The following is a 16,159-nucleotide window of genomic DNA, read 5'->3' as shown; positions in this document are numbered from 1 at the left end:
GGGAGGAAAGGATTTGGGAAGAAAATCAAGCGTTCTGCTTTGACTAAGTAAACTTTAAGAATCGTATTAGATATGCAGGTAGAGGTTTCAAGAGAGCACTTAGTTGTCCAAATTGAACTTGGAGAGAGTTAGGGACTAGAGAGATAAACATGGGAGTCATTAATACATAGGCCATAATTAGTCACTGAACTGGGTGAAATCACTTGTGCCTTGCAGAGAATGTGAGACCAACTCAGGTAGGAATGGAGAAACTGAACAAAGAAAAGAAGAGTAGAAGTTTCTGACAAGTTACTGGCAGCAGAGGATAGAAAGTTGACTGGAGATCTAGTGAGGAGGCCACTCACTAGAGGCAACGGTCCCAGCAGCAGAAGAGAAGCAGATATGGCATTAAAAAGCTATTTGCAGAATGAAAGGCAGGAGATTGGGCACAGGGACCGCGCTAGGGAAAGAAAATTGTCAAGGAGAAATATCCAAGTTCTTGTTCTGGAAAAAGGCATGGATAGTGGCGCCACCAAGTGAGAGAGAGGCATAAGAAGATGAGCCAAGTGGAATAAGAATAAAAATAATATATTTGTTATTCTGAATTTGAAGCTCTAGGAAACATTTAAATCTTGCCTCTGTCACTCCAAGCTGTGTGACTTTGGGCAAGTTACTTATCCTTTCTGTACCTGAGTTTCCTTATCTGTAATAACTGCCCTTGTCTCAGAGATACTGTGAAGACATGTGGTAATACCTGCAAAGCACGCTGAACAGTAAGTATTTAATAAATGCTAATTACAATTATTATTACAATGGAACGTCATTATGAGAAAGTCTGGGATTTTGAGGGATGCCAGGTCTAGTATGCCTGGAAGGCAAAGTGCTGTGGGGAGATAGATGATGATGGATAGTGGAAGATAAGACAAGTCAAATAGTGAAGAGCCACTAGGCTAAGGAATTTTGGCTTCTTCCTCAAGGAGGATCCAGAGTGAGGGTTGTTTTTGTTTTGTTTTGTTTTTTGTTTTTTGTTTGCTTTTTTTTTTTTTTTGAGACAGAGTCTTGCTCTGTCACTCACGCTGGAGTGCAGAGGAGCCATCTCCACTCACTGCAATCTTCACTTCCTGTGCTCAAGTGATTCTCGTGCCTCAGCCTTTCGAAGAGTAGCTGGGACTACAGGCATGCGCCACCACACCTTTTGCCATTACTTTTAATGGCAAAAACAGCAGTAACTTTTGCACCAACGTAATAGATTTTTATGGAGACTTCATTATGTAGGCATGGTTGATTAAACTATTGGCCATTGGCAATCAACTTGACCTTAAGCCCCTCTCCCCTCCCTGGAGGTTAGAGAAAAGTCCCAACCTTCTATTCATGCTTTGTCTTTCTGGTGACCAGTCCCACACTGAAGTTATTAGTCAATCATTAGCATACAAAAAGACAGCACTTTGGAGCTCCCAAGGATTTTAGGAGTGGTATGCCAGGAAATAAGAGGAAGACCAAATATATATATTTCACAATATCGCAGTAGTCCATTTATTTTTATTGCTGAGTAATACCCCATTTATGAATATACAATTGTTTTGTTCATTCTCCTGTTGATGAAAGTCTGGCTAGCTTCCAGATTGGCACTATTGCAAATAGTATTGCTATGTCTTTTGGTGGACATAAGCACTCATTGCTCTTGGATATATACCCAGCACCTCTACCCATTATTTTTTAAATTAATTTTTTTGAGGTCTTTGTAGATTCACATACAGTTGTAAGAAATTATACAGAAAGATCCCATGTACGATTTACTCATGTTCTCCCAGTGGTATCATCTTGTAAATTAGTCTTCAATATCACAACCAAGATTTTAACATTGATATAGTCAAGACACTAGGTATCACAAGAACCCCTCCTGTTGCTCTCTCATAGCCATATCCATTTCTCACATGCTCTCCATCCCCTGCCTTGTTCTTTAACTGCAGGCAACCACTAATTTGTTCCCTTCTCCATTTCTATAATATTGTCATTTCAAGAATAAGGAATTTCAAGAAATAGGGAAATGGAGAATAATGCTATAGTGGCTTAAAACAGAACAAATTCTGGAGGTCAGATTGTCAGAGATGCTTGAGCCAGAGCTACTTCATCTAGAATAAGGGCTGGGTAAAAAAAAAAGGCTGAGACATACTGGGCTGCATTCCCAGGAGGTTAGGCATTTTTAGTCACAGGATGAGATAGGAGGTCAGCAGAAGATACAGGTCACAAAGACTCTGCTGATAAAACAGGATGCAGTAAAGAAGCCAGCAAAAATCCACCAAAACCAAAATGGCAATGAAAGTAACCTCTAGCAGTCCTCACTGCTTATTATACACTAATTATAATTCATTAGCATGCTAAAAGACACTCCTACTAGCACTATGACAGTTTACAAATGCCATGGCAACGTTTGGAAGTCACTCTATATAGTCTAAAAAGGGGAGAGACCCTCAGTTCTGGGGAAATATCTCCCTTTTCCTAGAAAACTCATGAATAATGTTTAGCATATAATCAAGAAATAACTACAAGTATACTCAATCAAGCAGCCCATACTGCTGTTCTGCCTATGGAGTAACCATAATTTTACTTTCTTGATAAACTTGCTTTCACTTTACTCTATGGACTCACCTCAAATTCTTTTTTGTGAGAGGTCCAAGAACCCTCTCCTGGGGTCTGGATCGAACCCCTTTCCAGTAACAAGATGAAAGTCCAAAATGGGCTAAAACTAAGCTAAAACTAAGGTGTCCACAAAGCTGCATTTCTTCTGGAGGCTCTAGGGGAGAATTCATTTCCTTGACTCTCCCATTTTATAGAAGCCACCTGCATTCATTGTTTCATGGCCCCTTCCTCCATCTTTAATATCGGCAACATAGCATATTCAAATCTCTCTGAATCTGACCCTCTTCCATCTTTAATGACTCTTGTGATTATATTGGGCCCACCTGGATAATACAGCACCCTTTCCCTATCTTAAAACCCTCAACCCAATGACATCCCAAGTCCCTTTTGCAACGTAAGGTAACATATTTATAGGTCCCATGGATTAGAACATGGATGTCTTTAGAGGGCCATTATCTTGCGTGCCACATCCATCTTCCTGGAAGAAGTCTACCTGTTTTCCATTTAAAATAAATAAATAAATAAATCATTTACACACATACAACCCAATATCCAAAAACAGAGATCCTCTGGTTGTGGTTGGAGGGGATCTAAAACTCCTCCACTTTCCAAGGCAACAACAGTTGGGATAATCATTAGCAGAGACTCCTAAGGCCTCCTCCTACACTGATGTTCTAGGGACTTCAAACTATATCTGCTACCTTAGAATTGAAGCTGTGCAAATATCTCCTCTTCCTAGTATATGTCTGCCCACCCCCAGGAGGACACACTGGAATCATCAAATACACTGGTGCCTGGATCCCAATACTAGAGATTATAATTTGATTTGAGGATATGGTCTGGGCTTTGGAATCTTTAAAGGATTCTAATGTGCAGACAAGTTTTTGAGCCACTGCCTCAAAGGGTTGTTGTTAAGGATTTAAAGCTCACAAAACATACGATAACTGGGCCAGGCCTCATGGGCTCCCACCTGTAATCCCAGCACTTTGGGAGGCCGAGGCAGGCAGATCACTTGAGGCCAGGAGTTCAAGACCAGCCTGGCCAACATGGTGAAACCCCATCTCTACTAAAAATACAAAAATTAGCCAGGCATGATGGTGTGTGCCTGTAGTCCCACCTCCTACGGAGGCTGAGGCAGGAGGAGAATCGCTTAAAGGTTGCAATGAGGCAGGATTGCACCACTCCACTCCAGAGTGGGCAACAGAGACTCCATAAAAAGAGAAAGAAGGAAAGAAAGAAAGAAAGAAAGAAAGAAAGAGAGAGAGAGAGGCAGAGAGAGAGAAAGGAAGGAAGGAAGGAAGGAAGGGAGAGGAAGGAGGGAAGGAGGGAAGGAGGGAAGGAAGGAAGGAAGGAGGGAAGGAAGGAAGGAAGGAAGGAAGGAAGGAAGGAAGGAAGGAAGGAAGGAAGGAAATATATGATAACTCACTTTTCCTTGCAAGTGTTGGCTTACCAGGAAGGAAAGTGGTAAGTGAGAGTGCCAGGTCCAGGACAGTTTAGGAGGTTTGTCTGGCCTCAGTTTCCTCATCTGCAAAATGAGGATAACCATATCTAGGCTACAAAATGTTTTATACATGTTTTATAAACTATAAAGTACTACCCAATAGCTTTTGTACATACACACACTCTCCATCCTCACTTCACACTCCATTCCCCACTGCGTTCTGCAACAGGACCCAAGGTAGTTTCGCTGACCTTTACTGGCACTACAATATGTGAGGGTAGTAGGAGGTAGGAAAAGCCTGAAGACCTTCCTGACAAAGAGGCAGGACAGGGCCTGAGCATCCCAAGAGAAATCAAGAGATACAAATAAGTACCTCTTAGGTCCCAATGCCAGGCAAGTCCAGGAGCATCACATGGTCAATGCAGAATCCACACCCACAGTAGAAAAGTTGGCCTGGAACTACAGAAAGGGCACAGACTATTAAGTTAGACAGTCCTGTGACCTTGGGAAGTTATTATACTTTTTTGAGCCCATTCTCTCCTATATAAAATGCGGATAGTCATATCACCCCTCTCCATAGAACTGAGGTATAGATGAAATGAGACCAAAGATAAGAAGGTAATATATAAATAGAAACTGCAGTGAAATATCTTACAGCTACCCACTCATACTACAAAGAAAGATTGAGTCACTGTGAAGTCTTCCTAAATTTTATTGGCACTGAAATAGAACATGGATTGAGCATAAACCCCTCCAAAAACAATTTTTAAAAAACCCAAAAAGTACACAAAAAACCCCTGAATACAAAATCTAACCTTTTTCCCCAGCCTCCCTAAGGGTAAGTTACTGACTTTAAGGCAGCTATTAATAGATTGCCCCACAATTCTAAGTTTGAATTTAGCCAATATAGGACATATCGCCAAGTGAGTTAATTCACAGCAATGCACACAAGACTCCTCAAGGTCAGGCACAGAGTGGGGGGTGGTGGCCAGGGGGAATTGAGGGAGGCTCTAAGCTAGGGGCACTGCATGATGGGACAGGATGGCCCCTTGAGGACTGAACCCTGGGGAGAAGACAAACAGTAATAATAAAAACAAATAACAAGTACTTTAAGAATGGATTGTATGACCTATAGTGACAGATGACATCACTAATACTGAAAGCTTCTTATATTAACAATTTTGGCAAAATGTCATTTTGTAATATAGTATATGCTTTCCAGGTGTGGGGGCGGTAAAGGAATGAGGCCAAAATGATCCTGCCCCAAGACTAGTATCTTCTAATGGTGCATTAGCAAGGAAGGCAGAAATCAATATTTAGATATCAGTAGAGTACATAATACTGTAGAAAGAAGAAGAGCACACATGAGACAGAGAAGGAGGTGGATGCTCCTGGGTTGAGAGCAAGGGGTGGGGGTGTGGAAGGGACTAGGCCAGAATCCCCAGCAGCTCTCTGGTTTACAGCTCCAAGGGACAGAACAGCTGGTGTCAAGACCTGGGTTAGAGGTTTGTCAAACAGAGGCAGGGCCCAGTCACCTCTTTGGAGGGGAGTGATGAGAAGGGGATTTTGGTCACGTGAGAGGGTTGAGTAAACTTGGATCAGGGCACAGGCTTCTCTCACCATACTCAGCTTCTTGCACTCACTCCCTAGTTGAGCCTACTGGCATCAAGCTCTAGAAGCCAAGGCCGGGATGGCTGTGGAGCAGGAGCTATGGCCCAAGTAGCTCTGAGAGGGGAAGAGACCTAAAACCCCTAGCAGGGAAAATACTGACGCTAGGTGTGAACATATCCTCTCTTTTCACAAGAGTCCTGATGGGGCTGGCTGAGCTTTTTGGGTACTCATCCCTACTGTTATAGCTGGAGAGGATTTGGGTATTGAAGCAGGGAGGGGCAGATACCACGAAGTGACCGCAGATCTGGAATAATAAGTAAGGGGTAGCTCTGCCCATAGAGCTCACTTTAGACAGGCCTATACTCCTATAAGGAATTGGGGTAGGATCTTCTACTCAGCCTTGCCACAATAGAATGGCCAATGGCCTTCTAGTATGTTTGGTGAAGCTCTTGAAGGCACCATTTCCCCCATCCACCCTGGGGAGAAATTGAGTCCCTAAAGTCAACGACAAGGCTTATTGAGGCTGAGTTTGCAACAGATCCGATCTGGGAGGTAGAAACAAAAATGACTGAACATCTTTTTATCCCCCAATCATTACAAAGCCTAAATAACTCTAAACGGGATGGGAGGACAAATTTTAGGTCAGTTGACATCCTGGAGAAGATATCCTAGGTCCTGTCTCATTCCCTAGACCGTGTAACACTCCAACCGTGTAAATCTCAGGACCCTGAAGAAGACAGTGGTAGGGGAGGGGAGGGGAGCTAGCTTCCAACCTACTCCACACTTGACTCCCATAGGACAACAGTAAGTGTAAGGGCATTTGCAAAATCAAGTGGAAAGTACCTCTAGGCTGGAGAAGTAGGATATTCTAGCCATACAGATTCAATGGAACAGAGAAGAGAAAGGAGGTTCCATTGGCACCATAGTGAGCCATTCATTTGCCCAGGGAAGTGGGTGGGGGCTAAGGGGCTAGGTTTGGTCCCATGGCTACATTAAATGCTTGGCATGACTCCAGGGCTGCTCTAGTTAGTGGCTCCAGCACAGTATGAGTTAGGTGAGTTAGGTGTAGGAGTGTGGGGACAAGGAAAAAGGGAGGAGGGGTCCCTAGAGGCTGGGTGCCCATTACATAGATTCAAATTCGTCAATGCGCTGCTTGGTGTTGCCCTGCCGGATCTGGCGCAGGGTCTTGTATTTGTCTCGGCCCAGTCGCATGTTCTCAGCATGGATCATGTCATTGGCAGTCTTCTTGGACTCATCTCTGGCATTGGCCAGCTCCGAAGTGAGGGCCTGTGAGGATGCACAGGAACACAGAGGTCAATGGCTTTCTCTCATTTTACCTCCTGTTATTTGACCAGACTTCCCTTCTCTTCTGTTTCCTTCTTTCTTCCTCACCCTTTCTCTCTATATATAAATATTGAGAGTCATTTCCAACTCTGTTAGAACTGCAGTGGGGCAAGAATATTTAAAAAAAAAAAAAAACTTAGGGGACCAGTTGATAATGGGTATCCTTTAAGAGTAGAACAACATACCAAAGATTCAGGTGGGAATTTTGTCAGCTAGATATTTTCTTAATGTAAGAGGTGAACGGAGTGAGTGGGAGGTGGGGCAGAGAGAAAATCTCAAAAAGGGAAGAGATAGCCCAAGGTCTGATTAATAAGTGAGAGGTGCCTATCCTTAAAGCTGTCACTTAAGAACGGCTTGGGCTCCCATACAACACTGGGACAGGATCTTATACCTATCCCCCATGATGGTCTAGGGAATGCCATGGGCTACTAAATCAATGCATATAGTTTCCTTGCCCCTTGGCCCTACTTGTATACCTTCAGGTGCTTCTGCACACGCTCATTCTTCTCTGCCTCAGTGGTACGTTCCTCCTCACTGCGGTCCTTGGCCATAGCATCAGCCCGTAGGTCAGCACTAGCCTCTGCCCCATTCTCATCCTGTTCATCCTGCTCATTCTCAGCAGGCTCTGTCACATGAGGTGTACTCATGGCAGTCTTCAGCTCAGCACGGGTCTTCTCCAAGTCTTCCTGTACCATCTGGGCCTGTCCAGTGACAGAAGGAGAGAAAGACTGTCAGTGAGACCAGTTAAACTGTGGCATCCTGTATATGCCTAGAACGGTCTGGCAAGAGGCAGGCACCGGGTAGGACAAGGCACTTCATCTGCCTGATCCTTAGTTTCTTCAGCCATAAAACAAGAGCAATTGTACCAACTTCCTAGAGGTACTAGAGAACTCCAGTAAGTATTTGACGAAACCATGAGTGCCTTCTCCCATGCTGCCTGCTGTGGGAAGTATGAAAGAGGGAGGGAGCCAAAACATAAGGAATCTAAGGAGCTGTTACCTATGCATATGGCACCCATTCCTTCAATGCTTTGCTTTAGGCCCTGTGTCTTACCTTCTGCTGCCACTCCACAGCCTCACTCTCCTTCTTCTGTCGGGCCATCTCCAGCTGGGAGATTCGAGCTGTCAGCTCTGCCATTTCCAAGGCCTACGGATAAATTGGAAGCCTGTGAGAGCTGGGCCTTCTGGTCCTCAGGACCCAGGTGTCTTCAACCCAAGTACCCTGGGGGACTAGTAAGGGACCTACTGCTCCACTTGCTTGCTGCCTCAGAGACTCTTTTACCAGACTACTTCATTCCAGTCCCATCTTCCCTGACCACCACTTCCTTTTAAGTCAGAGCTCCCCCACCTAGACTGTAGGCCTCTTGAAGACAAACAATATGCCATCTCTGTCCCTTCCTCATTATCTCTCCCCCTGCCCCTCTTGGCAAGTATGCAGCTGGGGGCCTCAGTAAAGCTTTGGCCATCATTGGGTCACTTCCTGAAGTGGCAGATCCTTTCCTGATATCCTAGAATGCTCAGGATTCGACTAAGAGTCTTCCCAGGACAAGTACAGGAAAGACACTCAAGTGTCACAAGGCGATCTGAACAAGGAAAAAAGCTTATGCACACCTTGGGTAAATCTCCCATGACAGCTTCCTCATGAGAGACAGGTCTTGGTTCCCTCTATTCCCACCTCCAACAGTACAAAGGAAGAGTATATGTCAAGGAGTTTGGACCACAGGTTCTTAACTTCTGAGTCACAGAACCCTTGGAAACTGATGAAAGTATGGATGCCAAATGCCCCAAAAATGCATAGACACATAGTTTTGCATGTGATTTCAGGGAGCAAAGCTTTCAAACAGAGGCAGAAATGGGTTCTAATCCTTATTTAGCTACAATTGTGTGACCTTTGGTGAATCTATTCCCTGAGCTCTAATTTCCTTATCTGGGATATTATCTCATATGAGGTTAATCCCATAGGGTTACTGGGAAGAAGAAATAAGTAAGGAAAAGGGAAATATTCCCAACACAGCAACATACAGCAGGAACTCAAATATGAGTCCCTTTTGTTCTTTTCTCCTTCCCTTTCCTTTGCCAGGTCAATCAGCTCAGATACCCAAGGGTTAAGAAAGTGAACAGAAACTAAGGGTCAGGGAAGACTGCAAAAATTCCTGGGCCACACTAGTGACTTCTCAGCTTGCTTCTGAACTAGTTATTTGCTGGAGGCCCATGGAGTGGTAGCCTGCTCTAAAAAGCCAGCATGTAAGCAAAAGTAGCTATAAGTAAGTAGGCAGACAAGGAAGAAAGCTCAGTTCCCACAATCCCAGCCCACCCTACAGCTTTACCAGCTGTTCCTGAGTCTTTTTCTGGTCCCGGGAGGCCTGCAGCAAGGCCTCCTTGGCCTCTTCAGCTTCTTGACGCTCCTTGGCCAGCTTTTCAGCCTCGCTCTGGGCACGCTTCCGTTCCTGCTCAAGTTCCAGAGCCCTACGGGTCTGTTCTTCCAGTTCTGAGCAGAAAAGGAGGGGAGAAGGCAGTGAAGAGCACAGAGATAAAGACGACACAATAGCTTCGTTCCTGGAAATGATCCACCCCAAGACAAAGCTGGCAGAAAGTTCTGAGCTCTCTTCTTGCCCATTCTTCTTCTAGTCTGTAGCCACACCTGAACTACATTGTCTGAGTCTACACCTCAGGCAGAAGGTTCTCCAGCTCAGAGTTAGGCCTGGAAAAATCCAATCTCCAAGGTGACTCCAAGCCTCACCTTGCTGAGCCTTCTTAGTCTGTTCCTCAATCTGCTTCAGCCTCTCCATCAGCTCCTCCTTCTCCCGTTCAATCTTCTCTTTCTCCTTTTCTGCCATTTCACGCTTCTTCTTCTCATTTTCCAGCATAGCACTAGGGAAGGAGATAAAATGGATAGAACAGGATAACAACACTCCATAAAAGCCAGGGGAGGCCAGGCGCGATGGCTCACACCTGTAATCCCAGCACTTTGGGAGGCCGAGGTGGGCAGATCACGAGGTCAGGAGATCGAGACCATCCTGGCTAACACAGTGAAACCCCGTCTCTACTAAAAATACAAAAAAAAATTAGCTGGGCATAGTGGCATGCGCCTGTAGTCCTAGCTACTCAGGAGGCTGAGGCAGGAGAATTGCTTGAACACAGGAGGCAGAGGTTGCAGTGAGCTGAGATTGTGCCACTGCACTCCAGCGTGGGCAACAGAGCAAGACTCTATCTAAAAAAAAAAAAAAAAAGCCTGGGGAATTCCAAGGCTTGCTGCCTCTGGGTCTCTCAACCCAACCTTCCCAACACACTTAGGGATTGTGAGTTTGGGCCACCCTCCCTTATCTCTACACCTTTGTCCTCATATCACAGCCCCACATAGGCCAGTGTACACGGGGCCCTGTCAATGTACCCCTGAGTCAGGAATCCTAGCTCTCCCACCAACCCACTGGGTGACCTTAGCTATGTCACTGCTTTGCTCTTGTTCCCCTATCTTGAAAATGGTCCAATAAGACCTGCCCTATCCACCTTGTTAGGGAGACAAGTTTTGGCTCTGTGCTGGGATGAAGTGCTTCAAGTCTAGTAATCTCTACGGCTAGTGCATCAGTCCTCAGGTCTAACACTGCCTGCCCTAAAGCCCAGCTCTAGGCTTCTTTTTCCCAGAGTCTGCTACAAATCTGGAATAAGTATTTGCTTTTGCTTTTTCTTGCCCTAGCACCTCTTCCAGGAACCTTCTTATCTCCCTTGGCTAGGTATTCTCCATCTGGGCCCTCAGAATACTTGGCTTACCCTTCTCCCCATCCCTCTTCTATGTTTTTGTCTCCATAGCACTTCTTAACCATCTTATGTACCACATAATTTGCTTATTTATTATGTTCGTCTCCTCCCCACTAGAATGCTAGCTTCACAAAAGCAGAGATTTTTGGTCTTTTCTTATTCATTGCTCAATAAATATTTATTAAGTGAATGAATGACATGGCCTTTGTACCTTGAGTTATGTATATATTGTTTTCCCTCTCTCTGCTATTAGACTGAGTAGACTGTGAGGTCCTACAGGGCAGTTTCCTGCTAGATCCAGCTCTGTAAAAACTGCCCCTCAAACTTGGTAGATTTTTTTCTGAATAAATGTGAATATTGGTGTCTAACCTCTCATCTATGAAGTCCTAGGTTGGCCTCATGCCCTGACTTAGCATGCAGGGCACCTTTGAGAAGCTTCCTTGCCCCAGCCCTGGCCCCCCACATCAGTGTGCAGCACCTACCGCTCCATCTGCTTCTGGTGCTTCTCCTCCCGGGCCTGTGCCTTCATCTGCTGCACCTCAATGGTGTCAGGCTTGCGACGGCGCATGTATAGTTCATGGTTCCCCATGCACAAGGCCAAGATCCGCTTGTTAATCCGCAGCCGGGGAGCATAGAAGACGAAGTCCTGGTGGGAAATCAGCAATCAGAAAGAATTTGGAGGGACAGGTGAAGGTGATCTTCTGCCTTCTGAAAAGCTAAATCCAAAAGCACTGGAAAGAATATTTAATCTGACCTCCTGCACTACAGATGGGAAGACTAATTATCAGAGTGGTAAAGTGACTTGCCCAGGGTTAGACAGTAGACAGACCCAAGACTAGAAACCCAGGTTTCTTGACTCTGAAACCCATGTTCTTCCCACAATTTCTTTCAATCTTTGCTTATGAAAGCATCCTAAATTACTCTTAATCAAGTTGAAGGATTCAAACTTTCTCTGCTAATTAGGGAACATGCTAGGTCTCAGGTGACCTCTTTTGGAAGCCAAATGACCCCTGAATAATACCCTGGTGGGTGCAGTATGGGTGGCTGGACTGTTTCTACAATCTCCTAAAAGCAAATCCTAGACCCAGCCCCTTAAATCCTTTTTGGAACAAGGCAGGCTGTAAATACATACATGAATACATAAATCCCCTGATCACTGCTTGTCCTGGTTGTTGTTTTTAAAATGAGCCCTTGATCTCAGCTGGCTTTGTTACTTAACTTTTTCTGATAACAGTTGAGCACAGCAGCAATAAAAGAAAACACACAAGAAAATCCAGTGAGTTTGAGTTTGTTACTACAAATACCACTGGACCAAAGTCACCAGCTGATGGGCACCACCATCTCCTCTGCCACTGACCACACACTGCTACTGTCTCATATAGCTTGGGGTGCAGGTATAAATCCCAGCTCTACCATTTTTAGCTGTGTGATCTTGGGCAAATCACTCCATCTCTCTAACCTCAGTTTTGTCAGCCATAAAATTAGTATGCTACTTAATACCTACCTCACCATGCTGCTGAGGGTTTAAGGAGACAACATGTGTAAAGTCCCTAGCAGGGGAAGTTCAGACACCTCAGGGCTGGAGAAGAATCACTGAGCCTTCATGAAAAGGGTCAGGCTCAGCATTGTCACTGGGCCTTGTTGGACATGCAGTATCCCAGAAAAGGGGACACTCAGCTCAGTTTCCTACCCTACCCACAATCACCAGCTGTCTGGTCTTGTCAGCTGCAGGCTACTGAGTGGGTAAGAAGTATGGCGAGTGTGTTAGAGAAATGAATGAACTTAAAGCATTTTTTTGGTCTTGGATTGCTCTGGAGGAAAGTCTGAGAGGGCAGCAGTAAAGTTCTACCAAGAAGTTTGTAGGATCATCTTCAGATTTGGACTTTGGCCACAGCCCTTTCTCCACAATAAAAAAAAAGAAGTCAAGGGCTGGGCATGGTGGCTCACGCCTATAATCCCAGCACTTTGGGAGGCCAAGGCAGGCAAATCACCTGAGGTCAGGAGTTCAAGACCAGCCTGGCCAACATGTTGAAGCCCTGTCTCTACTAAAACTACAAAAATTAGCCGGGCATGGTGGCATGCGCCTGTAATCCCAGCTACTCGGGAGGCTGAGGTTGTAGTGAGCCAAGATTGCACCACTGCACTCCAGCCTGGGCAACAGAGCGAGACTCCATCAAAAAAAGAAAGAGAGAGAGAGAGAGAGAGAGAGGAAGGAAGGAAGGAAGGAATCAAATATGTGAACAGTGTCCACTTTCTGGGACCCAGGGGCTTGGAAATATGAGATGCATTCGGTTTCCACCCCAGAACCTCAGGGCAGCAGAGGCAATGGCTAACAAGCAGTACTTAACACTGCCTGTGGCTCTCCCACATCCACAGTGAGAGAGACAGGTAGCAGAGTAGAACCAGGTACAGGATGTCTGCTGGCCATTTCTTGGCATCAACATCCCTCTCCATTCCCAATCTCCATTTGTGCTTCCTGTTCGTGCACATGCGCACACACACGTACACACAAACACATCAGAAAAGGAAGAGAAAAATAGAATAGCATGATTGCTCATTATGCAGGCCTTGGCAAGTACCTGTCTTGGTCAGAGGGAGGAATCACTCACCGGGGCTTTTTTGTCAATGGGCTTGATGACAAATTTCTTATCATTGAAAGAGATGTTCCTGATTTCACTCCAGGGGAAGCCTATCTTGGGAGTTAGTCTGTAGAAATAGAAACCAATAACATCAGGACAAGGGCAAGACAAGAAGGGTGTAGAGAACTGGTGGCTTGCCCTCACTGTCACCTCCAAGCTTCTATGTCTCTCTCTTTTTTTTTTTTTAAATAAATAGAGACGAGGTCTCACTATGTTACCCAGGTTGGTCTTGAACTCTTGGGCTTGAGCAATCTTCCCTCCTCAGCCTCCCAAAGTGCTGGGATTACAGGCGTGAGCCACTGAGCCTGGCCAAACAAACACTTCTCTCTGGAGGAGGTAGACTCAGTGCCAGCTCAGCCAGTGTCATCACACGCCACCAGGTCAGCTGCCAGCATTGAGAGTTCACTAAAGATCTCTTGATAGTACAACTAACATATGATTCCTTGTCTCAAGTTTGTTTTGTTATGTATTTGTGTGAGGCATGGAACTTGTAACAATTCCTCAAGGGAATCCCCAGCCCTATTTAACTGAGTCTCTTCTATCCAAGCTTACAAAAGTTTGAGAGAAAGTAAATAATGAACTCCAAGATTCAGGAGTTATATGGAACAATAATCTATTGCTCTCCATCCTCACCAAGAGCACACCAAGTGAAAAATATAAGCAAGTGGGATAAGGCTACAGTGAGAGGATTATAGGCCAAAAGCCACTTAATCATCACAGGAGACTAATTACAAATGCTGATAAGATAGTCTAGGCCTGCACGATCCAATAAAAACATAATGACTGTCACATATATAATTTTAAGTTTTCTAGTAGCCACATGAAAATAAGTAAAAAGAAATGGATGTAATAAAATTATAGTAAGTTTAGTTAACCCAATATATCTAAAATATTATCATTTAAACATGTAAATAAATATTTTTTAAAATATTAAGACATTTTACATTCTGTTTTTCACACTAAGTCTTCAAAGTCCAGTGTGTAGTTTACACTTACAGCAGCACATCTCAATTCAAAGTAGCCACATTTCAAGTGTTCAATAGCCCCATGTGGCTGGTGGCTACCATAGTTGACAGTGTGAGTCTAGTCAATACACGATTTAGTATTGACTAAGGAAAGTTGTGAAATCATCTGGGCTGGACTAAATTAGGTAGAAAAAGAACTGAGATGGGACCCAAGAGATATGGCCCTGCTCCTTGGTGAAAAGTGAGCCCTAGATGTTAACGTGACCTAAATAAACTAAAAGAGATCTGAGACATACCTGTCATTCTGCTCATAGATGTTGAGACCCAGGGCATCCACCCCCAGCCACAGCTCTGAGCCTTTCTTGTTCTTGATGCTGAAGTAGTTCACACCATACATCTCCAGATCTTGAGCAATCTTCAGATATTCCAGGACAGCATCCTCCCTAAATGACACAGAGTTGGGGGTCACAAAGTGGGGCTTGTGAGTCAGACCCAAGGAGATAGAAAGCCTGCTTACTCTGTACTTCTGACAAGGATCTTGCTATCAGGAGTGGGAAAGGGGACAAAAGGCAAGCAGATGATGGAGAACAGAGCACAGCATGACTTTTGCAAAGCAAAATCTCCTAACAAAAACCTAGGGTCTAAGCTCCCAAGGGGGATAAAGATGGGCTGACCCTTGCTGGCCTCTGGCATGTTGGCTGCCATAGAAGCACTTTTCTTTCTCTCATTCATTGTGACAGCCTCTTATACAGGCACATTCTTAGCAGGGCTCAGAATGTGGTGATGGCAAAATGATGATATTTGTCCTTCAACTAGACAACCCTCAAAAATGCTTTGCCATGTGTAAGAGCTCCCTCCATTTCTTGATAGTCAAAACTGTTTGGGCTACCAGTTACCAGCATTCAGCAAAACAAACAAACAAGCAAACAAAAAACAGCCTTATAATGGTCCTAGTTTGCCTTCTATCGTCCCTGTTCCCTCTTTCTCCAACATCCACCAATGTCCCTTGTCATCAGTCTCTTCTCCCTAGAACGCATTCTCATTCACCCTGTAAGGGAAGTGGGGCCCACCACTGCTTCGGCAAGGTTACCTGAGCATGCCACGGTGTTCCTCATGCCACACCTGGATCCGCTCCTCCCACTGGTCCTTGTTGAGTTTGTGCTGTTCCAGGACTCTGGAAAGACAATGGGTGATGAGTAGTTTAAAGCACAAAGTCCCTGTGCAGGAGAGAAGGGAAGCCCATTTAGCTTTCTAAGGGGCTGATGCAAAGAGGATGTAGAGTCAGCCAATTGAGGTCACACTGGAAGCAGACCGAAATTATAGCAAGAAGGTGTTAAACTAGACACAAGGAATTGCCTGAAAGGTAAGAGAGCTACAAGAATGGATGATCAAAAACAACAAGGGGAACACCTTCCTTTGTACCTTCATCCACAAATCAAATGATGTGCTGTGGTCCCTAAGCATAGCAGTAATGTGTCAGGAGTTTGTGCTGACTTTAGGGGCTAACAGTAGGGATGGACCTCATGGAGCCAGGTACACTCTCTCCTAGATCCTCTTAGGACCAACACTCTATGTTTATAAGAATACTGCTCAGAAATGAAAGGATGGCCTTTGGCTACAGAGCAATGAACTGAGTCCTAATGGCTTTCAGAAAAACCAACAGGCCCAACCTCCAAGACCTACTAGATTATAAACAAGGTTTGCTTTAAACATGCCATCTCAGATATCATGGCAATGACTCAGGTAGAGTCGCCAGGGTACAAGCACTATCCCTAATATCTTATG

The 16,159-nt window shown here is 44.8% G+C and overlaps 1 protein-coding gene across 2 annotated transcripts in view; it reads right to left on the bottom strand.

The window, feature by feature from the left end:
* Nucleotides 1–4,754: 4,754 nt before the first annotated feature.
* The window catches only part of MSN (moesin), a 145,301-nt gene continuing 133,896 nt past the window's right edge, over nt 4,755–16,159 (bottom strand). For both annotated transcript variants that reach the window (XM_063703275.1, XM_019019404.4), the window contains exons 5-13: nt 15,465–15,548; nt 14,671–14,817; nt 13,380–13,476; nt 11,253–11,416; nt 9,755–9,885; nt 9,342–9,502; nt 8,069–8,161; nt 7,492–7,716; nt 4,755–6,958 (exon numbers count right to left, since the gene is read on the bottom strand). In XM_063703275.1, the coding sequence (XP_063559345.1) occupies nt 6,794–6,958; nt 7,492–7,716; nt 8,069–8,161; nt 9,342–9,502; nt 9,755–9,885; nt 11,253–11,416; nt 13,380–13,476; nt 14,671–14,817; nt 15,465–15,548 (1,267 nt within the window). In that variant the 3' untranslated portion in view covers nt 4,755–6,793. The remainder of the gene's footprint in view (nt 6,959–7,491; nt 7,717–8,068; nt 8,162–9,341; nt 9,503–9,754; nt 9,886–11,252; nt 11,417–13,379; nt 13,477–14,670; nt 14,818–15,464; nt 15,549–16,159) is intronic.

This window comes from Gorilla gorilla, chromosome X (genome assembly GCF_029281585.2).
Source record: "Gorilla gorilla gorilla isolate KB3781 chromosome X, NHGRI_mGorGor1-v2.1_pri, whole genome shotgun sequence".
NCBI lineage: Eukaryota > Metazoa > Chordata > Mammalia > Primates > Hominidae > Gorilla > Gorilla gorilla.
The sequence above is the reverse complement of the archived record's forward strand: the minus strand, read 5'-3'. Positions and strand labels throughout refer to the sequence as shown.